Source organism: Fukomys damarensis, unplaced genomic scaffold (genome assembly GCF_012274545.1).
Source record: "Fukomys damarensis isolate Sample0158 unplaced genomic scaffold, DMR_v1.0_HiC HiC_scaffold_3, whole genome shotgun sequence".
In the NCBI taxonomy this organism is placed as follows: Eukaryota; Metazoa; Chordata; class Mammalia; order Rodentia; family Bathyergidae; genus Fukomys; species Fukomys damarensis.
The window spans coordinates 8,731,047-8,746,880 of record NW_022900915.1 but is presented as its reverse complement, the minus strand read 5'-3'; the positions used below and the strand labels follow the sequence as shown (position 1 = coordinate 8,746,880).

At 49.7% G+C, this 15,834-nt stretch overlaps 1 protein-coding gene across 1 annotated transcript in view; it reads left to right on the top strand.

The window, feature by feature from the left end:
* The first annotated feature begins 13,066 nt into the window (after nucleotides 1-13,066).
* The window catches only part of Ppargc1b (PPARG coactivator 1 beta), a 91,303-nt gene continuing 88,535 nt past the window's right edge, over nucleotides 13,067-15,834 (top strand). Inside the window, exon 1 of the mRNA XM_033765544.1 lies at nucleotides 13,067-13,194. Coding sequence (XP_033621435.1) covers nucleotides 13,067-13,194 — 128 coding nt within the window. The remainder of the gene's footprint in view (nucleotides 13,195-15,834) is intronic.

Genomic DNA, 15,834 nt, shown 5'->3' with positions numbered 1-15,834 from the left:
ATCAATAAGTATTCAACTTAATGTCTTAATAGTTATATAGTATTTCATAGAGTATTGACCAAAATGTATTTAATCAGTCCATTATTATTGCTGTTTAATTGTTTACCTTTTTTGGCTATTGTAAGCTGTGCTGAAATGAATAGCTTTGTGCATATGTCTTCTTTCCATCATTTAAATTCCTAGAAGTGGAATTACTCCATCAAAGCAACTATGCAGGCGTTTGGTAAGCACATTTCTGGACCGACTTCTAGAAAGATTGTACTAATTTACGCACTCACCAGGAGTGTGTGGGAATGCCTCATCCTCCATACTCAGATAACTCTTGGTTTTTGCATTTTTGCCAGTCTGTTCATCAATAAATTCTGCGAGCTTTATTGTTTTAATATGTATTTGTTTCAGCATTTGTGATGCTGAACTTTTTCCTCCTAGAATCAATCATGAGCACCTTGTGTTTATTCTGTGCAGTGCTGTTTGTGAACTTGCCACATTTTGCAATTGGTATCCTGTCCCTTCTTTCTTCTAGAGCTGGAACTGAATAAGACGGGACTTAAGCCACATGGAGAATTGGGAAAATGACTCGAAGTCTTAGCGTCCCCTTGTTAGGTCTGGAAAATTGCTGCCTCCGTAGCTTTAGAAGCCAGGGCCAACTGCTTCCCGAGTCAGAGTCCTGGCTGTAGTAGGAGCAGACTGAAGTGTTGCCTTGGCTGGGTGCACTTGTCCACCCATCACCTGTGTGACACCAAGTGGCATAACATGAGCTCCCGTGGGCACATGTTCCCCAGAGGCCTTGGCTTCATGTTCACTGGGCCCCATGGCTGGTGCTGATGATCACACTGCCTGTGAAACCTAGGAAAGGCCGTGGTCCGGCAGCTGGTTGGGGCTCATGTTTCCCCTTCACCTGGGGCCCTCCTTTCTCCAGCTGGTGCAGGCCAGCAGAAGCTTCACAATATGAGTCGTCCTGTCCCTTCCCCTCCTGAAGTAAAGGAGAAATAATGGCTTGAGTCAGAAGCAGCCTTGTAAATGGGGCCTCAGGCGTGGAACTGAGGTCATGACAAGAACATTGCTGGGTTAACAGCTGTCTTCTGCATCACCGTCACCACCAGTGACATTTGTCAAGCAGCCTCGAGGAGTGTTGCACACTGCTGAGCCTTCTGCTTGCACTATTGTATTCCCTATATTATATTTCATCCTCATAAAGATTCTGTACAATGTATGTGCTATTTTCTAGTTTTACAGATTTCAGTTTCAGAGAACTGAAAACTTCCTTTGCTTTCAGTGCCTTTGAGTAAGAGGAAGGCCAGGATTAGAGCATGATGTTCCCACGCCCCCTGCCTTGTCTTCACTGAAGACAGGGACTGCTTCCTGCTTTTGATCTCGATGGTTCTTCCAGCCAGCACCTTGAGCAAATGAAGACACACTGTATAGAGAGAAGAAAACAGAACTCAAGTCCTGCTGCTCTCAGTCACAGTTGTTTTTTTGTTTTTGTTTTTGTTTTGTACCAGGGGCTGAACTCAGATCCTTGTGCTTGTGAGGCAGGCACCAGAACCACTGAGCTAAATCCCTGGCCCTCAGCCACAGTTTCTTAATCTGTGGAATGGGATAATAGGCCCTAATTCTCAGAGTTGGAATGAAGTAATATAATGTATAGAAAATAAGCACTGATTAGTTGCTTAGGAAATTTTGAATTCTCTCTTTGAAGTACTTTCGAAGGCCAAGACTAAGTCTAAGCTAACTATCATACCTGCAGTTTTTTTAATGTAAAAAAAGAGAAGCACGATTCTAACTCTGTGAACATGAATGGCACCCAGATGAAGTCACTGGGAAGAGAGCGTGTGGGGTCGGTTTCTGCCTGACCTCCTCTGAGGTGGGTGAGCCTCCTCTCCAGCCCACAGGCATACAGTTGATGCCAAACAGTTTGGACTGGGCTGACCTTTGTTCTTTCCCTGTCTCCTGGTCTAGGTCCTTGTCCCATCCACAAGTGGATTCCTACAATTACTACCAAACAGATTTTTGCCACACCAGACCTTGCTTTCTGCCATTTATCCTTGGCCTCTTGGCAGGTCAGCCCTCTCACGGTGTAGGTCAGATGTCACCAGTCTTTTTAGAACAGCTTTAGGGTTATAGCGAAACTGCGGAAGGTGCCGAGATTTCCCAGGCACCTGTGCTCCCAGCGTGCGCAGCCTCCTGCAGTGCCTGCGTCCCCGCCGAGTGTCAGTTTGTTAGCAGTGGGTGAGCCATGTTCATGCACCATTGTCGCTCAGAACCTGCGTTTCACAGCGGCGTTCACGCAGTGTGTGCATTCTGAGAGTCGGGACAAGTGTGTGATGACACGTATCTGCCATGACAGCGTCGTGCACAGTAGTTTCACTGTCCTAAAAGTTCTCTGGGCTCTTCCTTCCCCTCATTTTTGGCAACTGCTGATATTTTTACTACCTACATAGATTTGCCTTTTCCAGAGTGTCAGAGTTAGAGCCACGCAATTTATGGCCTTTTCAGATTGCCTTGTTTCTCTCAGTACTATGTGCTAAAGTTTCTTTTATGTGTTTTCATGGCTTGAAAGCTCAGCTCTCTAAGGCCATAGCCAGGAGTGGTGGTGCACCCTTGTAATCCCAGCAGTTGGGAGGCTGAGGCAGGAGGATCACCGTGAGTTCAAGGCCAGCATGAAGTACACAGCAAGACCCTGTCTCAAAAAAGAAAAAAAAATTAAGATCCAAACTTTAAACTGTGATACAAGGGTTTTCCAGTCCTTCAAGTTGGAGATTTAGGCCCCTGGCTTTACCCTGAGTTGTCTTCTCCTCGGTTTAGCATCAGGCTTCTACCACTTACTAGTGATGGGACCTTGAGTAGGAGTCTTAAGCTCTCTGACCCTAGTTGGTCCATATACAGAACTGAGTTAACAATCGCATATTCTGAGCATACCCAGAATGGGCTGAGGTTTCCCCCTTGAGGCCTGTGCTCCTGCTGTTGCTGGTGGTCTCCTCTGTGACCACTTCCACCACCACAACCCTGTTTGTCTTGCAAGGTGCCCCCCTCATCCTGGGTCCTGCTGCTCTAGATGGCAGGACAGAGTGTGCAGGGCCGGCAGAGCATCCTGGGACCCCTGGGACCTGGCTTTGTGATTTGCCGGCTGTCTGTCCCCTCCCTGAGCTGCCCCTCCTGCGTGTGTGAAGATCATGATGCTTCTGCGTGAGGTTGTGGGGAAGAGTGTATGAAGATCAAACGGCAAGCCGCGTAGGACGGCGTGGGTGACAGCGTGACGGCGTCCACGAGGGCGCAGGTGAAGCACGCCGCTCTTCTCCTGTCCGTTGAATTGTTGCTGAAGACATCACTCCAGCGTGTTCGCCTCCATGAAGGCACGGACTGTTGTCTGTTCCCCTCACCATTTTGTCCACAGTGAAGACACAAGGCGCCGAACACGGTGCACCCTGGGACACCCTCACTGAGTCGCCTGAGCGCTCTGGCTGTGAGCCTCCGCAGGGCACTTAGCACCTCTCATCTCGTTTCCTTAGTCTGCAGGTCCTGAGAAGGACGAAAGGATCCGTGCTGTGAAATGAACTGGAATGTCCTTTGGCCACTGCCCTCCCTGTCATTTTAATGTATTCATGACCTCCCTGGACTTTTAAGCCCTGCTCAGAAGCCCACCTTTTCTGGAAGGCCTTGTAAGCCAACTGTCCTGCCTGCCTCCTCCGCCCACTTGGAGAGCATCTCAGGGCTTCACGGTTAATGAGTGGCCGACCTGGGATTTGAACCTTGGCCCTGAGCACCTCCCTGTCCTGCTGGGCTTGGGAGGGACCTTGGAGAGCAGACAGGGATGTGGTGTGTAGGCCGCTGACTCCCCAGCCAGCTCTTGTCCAGCTGAGGACTGGGAACATCTTGGCTCTGAGGGAGGGTTAGGGTGTGTGGGCTGAAAGAACCGTTGCCTGAGGTGGCTGGGATTTGAGTGGCTGTTGGACTTGGACAGGCTGCGGTTTCTTCTGGCTCTCACTATTCCTGAATCCCGAATCCCCCACCCCAACCCCGCCTAGAGCTCCCCTTGCAGTAACTGCAGGCTGTCATTAGATAGATACTCAGGGCAACCCAGGCAGAGAGCCAGTGTGGGGTGGGTGGGGTGGGGGACAGCAGCTGGGTTCACAGAGCTCAGAGAGGAGGGACTGGGCCTGAGGTCACACAGCTGGGCTGGGCACTGGGTCTGCAGGTGGAAGGGTGGCTGCTGAATTCCTGGGTGCCCACCTGCTCTTTCCTGAAGAGAGAGACTGAGTTACCACCCACTCTGGAGTAGGAGACCAGAGACCACTTTTACAAATGTGAGGGTGAAGCATTGATTAATTATCCGTAAAGGCCTCTAATTACTGCTGGTGTTCAAGTGGCTAAGAGGGCTTTGAGAACTGTAGTTAGGCTTTGTTGAAGGTAAGCCTTGTGACCTTGGCATGGGATTTCTTTGTGCCTTAGTGTTTTCATCTAGGAAATGGGGCTGACACTTTTCTAGCACATACTTTAAGGGTTCGGGTGAGCACTATCTGAGGCAATGTTTGTAAAGTGTTTAGAAATGTTCAATCGATAGTAGCTCTTATGCTGGATATGGTGGCACATTCCTGATTCCAGCACTCCAGGAGGCTGAGGCAGGAAGGCTGCAAATTTGAGCCCAGCTTAGGCAATTTAGGGACTTTGCAAGACCCTATTTCAAAAGAGAAAAGCTAGGGATATAGCTCTCAGTGTGAAGCTGTGTTCACACACACACACACACACACACACACACACACACGAGAAGAAAAGCAAAAGAAAAAGGCTTTCGTATCAAAAGAGAGACAATGAGAATGCAGACCCTATTATTTGCCTTTTGACCTGAGCTCTAGGTCTAGGCCCTGAGGTCTCTGTTTTATTTTCCTCACCTTGAACTTCTGGAGGAACTGAAGAGGAGTCCATCTTGCCTAAGCAAGGGTTGCAACACTGACTTTTAGGAAACCAAATCCACTTAGATGCCATTGGAAGAAAGGTAAAGAAATACGAGGTAGTGGTTAAGAAAGCGAGGCTTTGGCGTTTAATTGCCTAAGTTTTTAATCTGGGCTCTAGTGCTTAACTAAATGTGTGACCTTCAGCAAGCATCTTAATCCCCATGATCCTTGTTGCTTCATATACAAAAATTGGGAATCAAAACAGTCTGCTCTTCTCAGGAGCACTTAAGATAGCTGCAGAGGGCACGAGGGCCTGCGGCACTGTCTCACACACATATACAGTAAGCGCTCCAGTGAAAGCCACTGTGATGAGGACAGCAACGATGTACAATAAAATACTCAGGTGTCAACTTGAGCTTGCAGGGAGTCGGGAGTGCCAGAGACCCTCTTGGTTCATGTTCTCACCCTGAAGTAAGCGAGTGATCTGGGAACAGATGAGGAAGTGCCATCAGGGCACCTGGCAGGGGCAGGGCGGGACCTCCCCCACCTCCGGCTGCTTGGCCAGGGGTGGCTCTGCATAGAGGGACTTGCCTGTCTGCGGCCCACGGTCTGGGAACTCAGCCGGGTGAGCCCTGCTTGGCTAAGATGGATGCTCCCCGACAGCTCCGCAGCCGTATTTTTTCCTTGTGATTGCCTGGCAGAGCACAGTCACTTAGCAGAGGGAGAGTGAGGAGACGGGAGAAAGCCGGCCCTGAGCAGTTGCAGCAGCCGGCCCACGAGTCACTCCCTGATGTTGCCATGGCAAATAGCCTTGGCAACGTGGCTGCTTGTGCCTTTATTTCTGGTCTCAGGCTCTTTGCAGGAAATGTGGTACCCAGAACCCTGAGGCGGGCCCTGTCTTAGCTCCTGGGCACTGGGGAGGGACCTGGCTTTGATGCTGCTAGTGATCCCCAGCTCAAAACACCTGCAGCCCACCCAGCATGACCTGCAGAAACGGACTCCTGGCTATGGCATCTGAGGCCTCAGATACCCATCGGTCCAACTGTCTGTCTATACGCATCAAATACTTGGTGTGTGGCTGTGCCACACCATACCGGCTACGGCAGGAGTGGGGCGGCGCACACTGATAATGTGAAGTCTGGCCACAGGTGTACCGGTCTGGCCTCGTCTTCAGCTGCACCCTTCCAGGATAATGATGCCGAGAGGCGCGTTAACAGCCAACTAACCTTTTCGGGAAGTTGCTTTTCCAGGCCCTGCACTGAAGTCTTCACTGGTAAAGCCACATTCAACCCCAGAGGAACCCCACGCGGCAGTGCCTGCTGTAGTGCCCCCAGTGTGGGGGTAGCACTTGGGTAGACTGAGGCCGAGCCCAGAGTCTGGCATTGGTGCTGTTGTACAGCGCAGCTCCTACAACAGAGAGCCCTGGGGCCCGTCCGTGAGTGGTGCGACCTCCACCTGCTCCACACGCCAGCTGCATCCTTTGGGGCTCACCTCAGTGCCCCGACTTCTAAGTGTCCTTCCCCTAAGTGCCCTGGGGCCCCACCCCGCACGTAGACACTGTGTTCCCTGCCTTTGCTCTGCGTGCCCTGCTGAAGCTGTTTGTTGCTTTGGTGCTGGGGTCGCACCCAGGACCTGACCATGCTGCTGGGGCTCTCTACACCCAACCCCTGCACTCAGTCCCTCCCTGGTGAGTTTCTGTTTGTGCTCCGACACACCTCCAGGAAAGTGCCCAAGGAGGAGAGCTTTCCCTGTCTTGGTGAGGGGTCTGACTTGGCCACAGTGAGGAGTCAGCAACTCAGAGTTTCAACACCCCAGTCATTATCATTATAACAGCAGGCAGGCAACACCGCTCACCTTTAGAGACCTCTTGGTGTGTGCCAGGTCCTAAGCTAGGATCTTGAGATGCATTGTCTTGTTTCATCCTCAACCAGCCAGGGAGGTTGGTAGTTTGACGCAGGAGAAAACTGAGGCTTAAGAGAATTTCAGCGACTCTCTCTGAACCACTTGGCTGAGCAGCAGGACAGGTTGGATTTTAGCGTAGGTCTGGCTGGCCTCGAAGCTGATGGTCCTGCGTGCGCACCACAGTGTGGCCAACTAATCCAGCTGTGCACAGAGGAAGGACTGGGAGGGGTAGAAGTGAGCTGGGTCTGGGAGGAGACCTCGCCAGCAGAGATGGGGGAGAGGAGGGGATTCGTATGGGGAAGGGTTTGTACTGGGCAGGTAACCATTTATGCAGGGCCCGTGACGTGCCAGGTCTGTCCCCACCCCTGGCCTTCCCCTGAGCCTGGTTAAGTGTAAAACTGGCCTTTGCCTCTTCCCGCCTTTTGTTTGTGTTAGGTTTCAATGGTCTCTCTTCTCTATCCAGTCGGGACTGGAGCCCTCTAAGGGTTGGGGATCCTGGCAAACTGGCTTATCATGAAATTCCTCAGGGCCAGACAGGTGTGGTGGCTCAAACCTGTAATCCTAGCACACTGGAGGCTGAGGCAGGAGCATCCCAGAGAGTTGGTCTGCACAGTGAGGTCAAGGCCAGCCTGACCTACATAGTAAAATCCTGTCTCAAAAGTCAATCAGCCAATCAAATAAAAATTCCCCAGTGCCTTCTCTGGTATCCCTTATCCACCCACCCCAATAAATAGGTGTTGAAGGGACCAATGAATAAAAAAATGCTATTTATTTATTTTCAGAAAATTCACCTAACATTTGCCTGGCCCAAGAATTTCCTCGAAGCTGTGTTAGGGGCAAGATGAGAATAGGGCATTGTGCCCCGTCCTCACAAGGGACCTACCTGCTGCCCTTGTCACCAAGATAAGCCTTGCACACACAGGAATCAAAGGCAAACACTGGAGGAGCCTCAGAACCCCCTATCAGAATAGCAGTCAGGAGGGTGGGCCTTGTGGAATGTTAAACCACTGTTGGAGGTTACAGGGCACAGCTCTGTCCACCCTGGAGGGATGCAGAGCCTCAGGAATCCTGCACTGCAGGGAGATATCTGGTCAGGTGTCTTCACATTTCTCGGGAGACTGAAGCCAGCACTTTCCACTGCCCAACTGCTGACTCCAAAAGGACTGGGCAGCTTGGCCTCCACTGGAGGGGAGGCTGGGCCCAGGGAGGTGAAGGCAGGGGAGGACTCCAGGACAGTAAGCGCAGTGCCCAGCCCCAGGGGATTAACTCTGTGCTGTTTTCCCTTGCTCAGAATCCCAGGTACATTATTATTATTGTTGTTGTTGTTGTTGTTGTTGTTGTTATTTTGGTACCTGGAGATTGAACTCAGGACCTTGCACTTGCGAGGCAGGCAGCGGAATCACTGAGCTCAATCCCCGGCCCTCCCAGGTACTTTCCATCTTTCACCTTTCCTACGTAGGGCCAATTTGCTCTTAAGACTGTACGCAATTCTTACCAGCGTGGCAGTCCCATCGAGATCTCCTGAACTCTGTTCCGCATGTCTCTGTGGGCCTGGCTGAGGGCTAGGGGCTCCCTGAGGCAGATACATGGACTGCAGGGCTGACAGCAACTTGAAGACACGGATACAGAGAAGGGGTGGATGGGTTCAACCTTTGCTTCCTGATCCTAAATATATTACTAGGCAGAAGTTTAAAGCTAATTGATCACAGTGTGCCTGCCTCCCCCGGGAAAGGTGTATCGTGTCTGTCCTCTGAGAAAGCAGGGAAGTGTGTGGTACATTCTGATATTACCATCACAAATAAGTCTGTCAAAGCAGAGGAAAGGTTTGGCCTGCAGAGTTACATAGAAGCTTTGCTTTCTTTGAGCACACATTATCCCTTGATGATGCCAGGTGGATAAGGATGTAGGCCAACCATAAAACTTTCATTGAAAGTTAATGCAGGCAGGGCATGGTGGTGCACAGCTCTAATCCCAGCACTCAGGGAAGCTGAGGCAGGAGGATCGCTCCAAGTTCAAGGCCAGTTTACACAGTGAAACCTTGTGTCAAAAAAAGGAGGAGAAGAAGAAGAAAAAAAGGGGAAGAGGAAAAGAAGGAGGAAGAGGAGAAGAAGAGGAAGAGGAAGAAGAGAGGAGGAGAAGGGGGAGAAAAGGTTATGCAGAATATGAAAATTAGGTATTTCAGATTTCCAAGGGTGAGGAGGCAGGACCAAGGATGGTTGGATGTTAGGGAAATGCTGATTGGCCTCTAGAAATATGTAGCTTGTTGATGAGTGGAGCTTGGGTCTCGGGATCCAGCTGTCTGGTTCAAATCTTAGCTTTCTGACTTCTTGGCTGTGTGATCTCAGGGCTCAGACAGTTGCTCTGCGCTCTTTATCTGGCTCCCAAGTGAGAGTAATAATAAGACTGACCTTCCAGGCTTGGAAGAGCTAATCAGTAGTTCTCAGTCATGGGTGCACATCTGAATCAACTATGGAGTTAAAAAAAACCTCATAATTACACATCTGGTGCTGTCCCAGACCTTCTGAATGAGAATCTTTGTGCACAGGCCCTTAGGTGTTTATGTTTTAAAATGCTCCCTCTGATAACACCCAGCTCCGGTTCTAGAAACTCACATACTATTTGTAGAGTGTCTGGCACTAACTCTGTTGGTTCCCTCCCCTCATTATCTTTCTGCTGCAGTTCAGAGCCTGGGGTAACATTTAGTTTAGGAATGGCCAGGGAACCGAGAGAAAGCCACTTCATACTGCCAGGGAAAAGCAACATGAGATCTTCAGCGGACATTTCTATTTGATCTTTCACATCAGTCCCATGTAGTAGGTGAGAGGAGACTGTTCCCATTTCTCAAATGGAGAAATGGAGGCCCAAAGGGTGACTGATATCAGCTGCTACAGCTAATCCATTTCCAATATTTATCTTCCTCTCGTAACTGCCCTGGCCTGTCCTCAGCCACACACCCATGTGTGGGACAACTCAGAGAATCAGGATTGCGAGATGGATACATGGGAATTCAGGGAAAAGAGGGAGCCAGAGGAAGCCACTCCCAGAAGCTGGGACTGGCGATCTCTGGTGCATCCGCTTAGAGAGTGCTGGTCACAGCGCCAGGCTGGGCAGCAGCGTGGGGAGCAGCGGGCTGGAGTCCGTGGTGATGCCCGTGCCCTGGCTTCGCAGCGCCTGTGCTGCCCCTCTGAGGGGCACGGTGGGCTCACCGCCCGCCGGGCAGCGAGGTCTTTGCATTGGCAGGAGTGCTCCTTCTTGACGTGTTCCCTCAGGTACCACCCCCTCAGACAAGCCTTCCTGGACACTCCAGGATGCTTATTCTTGTGTGCCTCGCTTACTGCCTGCAACCCCTCAGGGCAAGGGAGCTTTGCGGAGACTGGTGTGGCTTGTGCTGTGGTCCTCAGACTGGGCCAGGATTTGCTTGGCACTCACTGAATGTTATTTATTTATTTGGCACCGGGGATCGAACTCAGGACCTTGTGTCTGCGAGGCAGGAGGTGGAACCCTGAGCTGAATCCTTGGCCCTATTTATGTTTTTTGAGACAGGATCTCACTATGTAGTTCAGGCTGGCCTTGAACTCAAGGTGATCTTCCTGCCTCTGCCTCCCTAGTGCTGGGAACAGGCCTGAGTCCCCATACTCAGTTCCTCGTAGCTATTTTAAGCATACAGTTCAGTGGCAGCAAACACATTCATCATGTTCTGCAGCCATCACCACTGTCCATCTCCGTCATGCTCTTCATCTCGTGTATCTAAAATGTTGTATCCATTAAACAGTCGCTCAGCATCACTACCCTGACCCTGACAGCCACCAGGCCACTTTCTGTTTCTTTTCTCTTTTCTTTTCTTTTTTTTTTTTTTTGGTACCGGGGATCGAACTGGGGTTCTTGTGCTTCTGCGAGGCAGGCGCCAGAACCACTGAGCCAAATCCCCGGCCCTTACTTTCTGTTTCTATGACTTGTCTACTGGAGATACCCACGCGAGTGGAATGTTACATTTTCCTTGTTGCTGGGACAAAATACTGGTCCCCCACAACTTAGAAGAGGAGCGGTTTATTTTGGCTCACGTTTCAGTCCATGGTTGGCACCAAGGCAGGAAGTCGTGGCGGAAGGGTCTGGTGGAGGCAAACAGCTCAACTCAGGGCTTTCGGGAGGCAGAGAGTGAAGGGAGGCGCCAGAAAGGGAAGATTCGCTCTCCCAGGTCACCCACGGCCTGGTGACCCGCCTCTTCCAAGCGAACGCGCCTCCTAAGAGCAAGTCAGCTGGAACTGCACCGCCACCGCGGTCCTGTTGGGGGCCGTGTTAGATCTAAACCCTGAAAAGTATGTCTTTCCTTTCCTTGAATGCACACGCCCATATCTTGTTTCTCCGTTCATTGGTGGATACTGGGGTTGCTTCCACGTTTGAGGTGTTACGAATAAGGGTGCTGTGAATGTGGGTATAAAGATTTCTACCTGGAGATTATGATTTCAGCTCTTTTGGGTATTACCCCTGCTGGGTCCAGCGGTAATTCTATTTTCAGCTTTTTGAGGAAATGCCGCACTGTTTTCCACCAAGGATGCACCGTTGTACATTCTCATTAACAGTGCACAGGGTCCCAGTTTTCCCATGTGCTCTCTAACACTTGCTATTTCCTGGTTTTTGATAGTAGCCATTCGAATGGGTGTGAGGTGGTATCTCCTTAATAGTTTTGATTCGCATTTTCCTCATGGCTGAGCAGCTTACCATGTGCTTAATGGCCATTTGAATGTAAGCCTTGGAGAAATATCTGTCCTTTGTCCATTTTTGAAACAGGCTGTTTGGATTTTGTTGTTGAATTTTAGTTCTCTATGTATTCAGGATATTAATCACTTATCGGGTATATGATTTGCAAATATATCCTCCCACTCGGGGGGCTGTCTGTTAGTAGTGCCTTTTGAGTCACAAAATCTAAAAATTTTCCTGAGGTCTACTTTGTCAGTTTTCTCTTTTGTTGCCCATGGCTTTTGTGTTGTGTCTAAAAAATTACTTTTAAATCTGAGGCTATAAAGCTTTTTCTCCCTATGTTTCGATTTAAGCAACTGTTTTCTACCTTTACGTCTTGGACCCGTTCTGAGTTCATTCTTGTGTATGGCGTTAGGTCCAACTTTGTGCAGCACTGAATGTTTCTTGAGTGAGTCACTAAGGTTACTGCAGTGAGTACATTTATCTCCCACCCCCCACCCCCAGGGGGGTACTCTCAGCTGTGTTCTTCACATGGAGACCTAGGGGTGGGGGCTGTTGGCAGGTAGAACTCCTCTGTTGACCAAGCCGTGCAGAGATCCCCAAGGCCCAGCAGGCAAGTATGGCCAGGGCCCTGCTCCAGGAGTTGTGCCCTGGTGCCCCAGTGACCTCAACCACTTTCTCTTTGGGGTTGGGCAACAGCTTCTCCCCGTCCTGTGGGCGTGGCCCTGCGCACCTCCACCCTCTCCTGGTTTGCTCTTTGTTCTAGTGGCTAGAGGAGAGGCTGCCTGATTTCCCCTGGCAGGAATGTGGCGATCCCTGTCCAGAGCCCCCTCCCTGGGAGCGCGGGGAGTGGCTGTGGGTCCGGAGGATGGTCAGGCCCAGCTCCTTAGAGCCAGCACAGAGCCAGGTTGGGCCAACTCAACGCAGCTCAAAGTGTTACTGAAGTCCAAGAGGAACAGGGTGGGTGTAAGGATGAGGTGAGGAGGCAGTGAGAGAGGGAAAAGGCAGCCTAGTGTCCATCCTGGAAAGAGAAGAGAGACCTTTTGCTCACATGTCCTATGGTAGATTTGCAGGGATCTGGTCATGAGGCAGCCAGAGGAGTGGGATCCGCTGTTCCCGGTGATGCACACCGCCTGGGCTCTAGGTCGGAACAGCCAGTGCGAGGCTGATTAGAACCAAGGCTGGGAACGGAGCTCTGAGTCAGGTGAGCCCCGGGCTTGTCATTCAGCAGACAAAGGACTTAGAGCTAGTCACTCATCTGCTTCAGTTTTCTCACCTGTGGAATGGGGTAACAGGATGGATCTCCATGATTGGTTGAGAGATAAGCAGATGAAATGTCTGAAGAGCTTATGGCATCTGGCATTTATGATCAGCACTAATGAGAATTACTAGTGACCATATGGTCTGAGGACAGCTTCGTGGAGGAGACCGAGAACCCCATGAGTTACATTCAGAACTGTGGATAATTTGACACTGCTTTCTTCTGTCCATGCAGTAATCACTCCCTCCGGGCAAGACGTTGAGATTGCAGATTTGAGCAAGCCCTTCTCTCTGCCCTGGAAATAGCTCTACCGATGGCTGTGGAAGGTGATCAGGGTAGAGAGTTTGTGCAGAAGGGTATTGAAGGAGGAGCAGGAGCTGGCCTGACACGCCAGGAGGGTGTCTCGGGACAGGAGCAGCCTGTTGCGAAACGTGGCACACGGTGTGGCTGGTGAATGAGCAGCAGGTGACGGGTGGGGGCGGGAGTGGAAGATTTGAGCTGCCTGGAGACTCCCTTGGGGATGCAGAACGGGCAAGACGAGCTAAGTGTCTGTCAGAATCGCGAGTAGGAATACTGAGGTTCCCAGCTTGAGAAAGCGGCTGGAGGCCGCTCTGAGGAGTGGAGAGGGCTGGGGGAGGTTTCAGCGGGAGGGTGGCACCGACAGGGATAGGTTTTCCCGGGTTTCATAGGAAGCGGGGAAGGAGTGGCGTGACCTGCGATCTGCTCAGCTCCTCTGCAGGCCCTGGGTCCGGAGTGGAAGCCATCCAAGCTTGCACGCAGATTGGTGTGATGGCTGGGCACAAGTTCTGATCTGTAGTCCCGACAGAAGCCTTTGTCCGGCAGAGCAGTAATCTCCATCAGGTAACCCGCTACTTACCCGATGGAGAGGTAGGAGGTTAGTTGCTTTATGGAGTAAGCCCCTAATGAATTTAATGGTGAACATAATTACTGTCATAATCATTATCACCCCTTCTCCCATTTCTGTTACACCTTGTAGCATGTTACTGTGCGTTTTCACGTCCATAGTTCACAGCCTTGTGAGGATTTTTCTTTCCATTGTATAGATGAAGAGCCCAGGCCACAGAAGTTGAAGTAACTTAGCCCAGTGAGGTCACAGTTGCAAAGACTGAACAGGAATGTAGGATTTGTGATCCTTGAGTCTGCCTAATGGAGAGGAGATAGTTTTTGAAAGATACCCTTCATGTCTAGACTGAGTTCCCCCGATTATTTTGAATACTCCTGGAAGCAGTAATTCCACAGTGTTTTTGGAGTTGCAACATCCTCCATTGTGTGGTTTTGCAACAGCTGCAACTGTTAAACTCCCCCAGAAAAATGGAACTTCCATTGATTTCTCTCTAATTGGGAGTTAGGGCAGAGAAAGTCTTGTTTAGGGAATGTTGCAGCTGCTCAAGAGATTAGGGTAGCAGTGCCCGAAAGTCTGGAGAAAGTCCTGGCCTGTCCTTCTTTGCTGTGTGATTTTGGACAAAGCTTGCCCCCGTCTGAGCCTGAGTTCCACCATGTCTCTCATCTCTGCCATCCTGTGTCTCATCATCTTCTTTATGGGAGCTGTTGTAGATTGTCCCAGTGTGGAATTATGAATTATGGAGACTTTTGTTGCTTTGGTCAACACTGCTTGCAGCAGGACTGCCACGCATTATAGAGAGAGGGAGAAAAATGGCCCCCGAGAGCCGCATGCAGCTAGGGAACAGTCCTGTCTTGGACAGCCACTAGGCAAAGTCAGTTACAGGTGTTTAACTCCCCAGACTGTGTCCCCTTTCCTGGTGACAGGTCTGACTTCTCTTTGAACTGCAAGTTGGAAGAAATTTGTCATGGGATCGTGTGCCTTAAACCAGTGGGTTGGAAGGAGGAGAAGGTGGAGGAGGAACTTCAGGCAAGAGAATCCCCGATTCCCAACCTCCAGTGAATCACAGAACACTGGATAAGTCATTCACGGGGGTGGTAAGATTGGGTGAAAATTGGGAACTTCAGGCCTGATTTTTTTTTTTTAAAGAGCAAGTCACTCAAAACCATCCACTTATAGATTATATCTAAAATTATTTCTTTCTTTCCCCCCATAATACTATTATATTCATCTTGAATCTTTTTTTAAAACTTTAAATCTACAAGACTAAATGTCTCCTAGGACTCCTCTCTGTTTTAGTTGAAAAGTGTCCTAGTAGGAGAGGGACGGTGTCAGTGAATTCTTAGATAGCTGGGGAACTGTAGGCTTGGCTGTGGGTGCTCTGAGACTCAGGATGGCCATTCTTAGGTCCTGGTGCCTTTCACACACACCTGCTGCCTGCAGCCTGTGAGCTTTGTAATTATTTAAAGAAAGCTTATGTCAAATGGAAAAAGAGTGACCACATTTACTATACTGTGTGGCCAGCAGGCAATTTAACACCAGAGCCAGTGACTCCCTTTGGCTCTCACCAGCTGCCAGAGAGTGCAGCAGGTGGATTAGGTGACCATGGACGGATGGGTGGGTCCAAGCGCACGCAGAGGATGGCAGCCTGGAAAGAGGGCATCTGCCTGTATTCAGGAGCATCGAATAACCAGTCAGTAGAAAGCCATTTTATTGAGTAAAAAGGAAGCTAAAATTTACGAAATTTAATATTTAAGAACTTTATATTGCTATCATTCAGACGTTTATGTCATAATTTATCATTAAGCACAAAGTATTTTGGGGAAATCACTTCTCGCCTTAGATTCTTGTTTTTAATCTTATATTATAGTTGTTTTGTTCAACAGATATACTACTGCACATACTTTTTAAAATTAATATTGAGAAACATTTAAAGAATCAATATTTTTAACTCAGTGGTTCCAACACCTGCCTCGCAAGTGCAAGGACCGGAGTTCGATCCCTGGTACAAAAAAAAAAAAAAAAAAAAAAAATTAGTATTTTCTTACTTGCCAGAGAAAAATGAGACTATCTCTATCCTGCAATCTCTTTTCCTTAGGATACAGCCATTCTTGGAGGTTTGGTGTGTTTAAACGTCCCTTAACTGAATATGTGATTATCACTTTACTTCCTTCCTTCCTTCCTTCCTTTTTTCTTTCTCTCCCTCCCCTCCCTCCCCC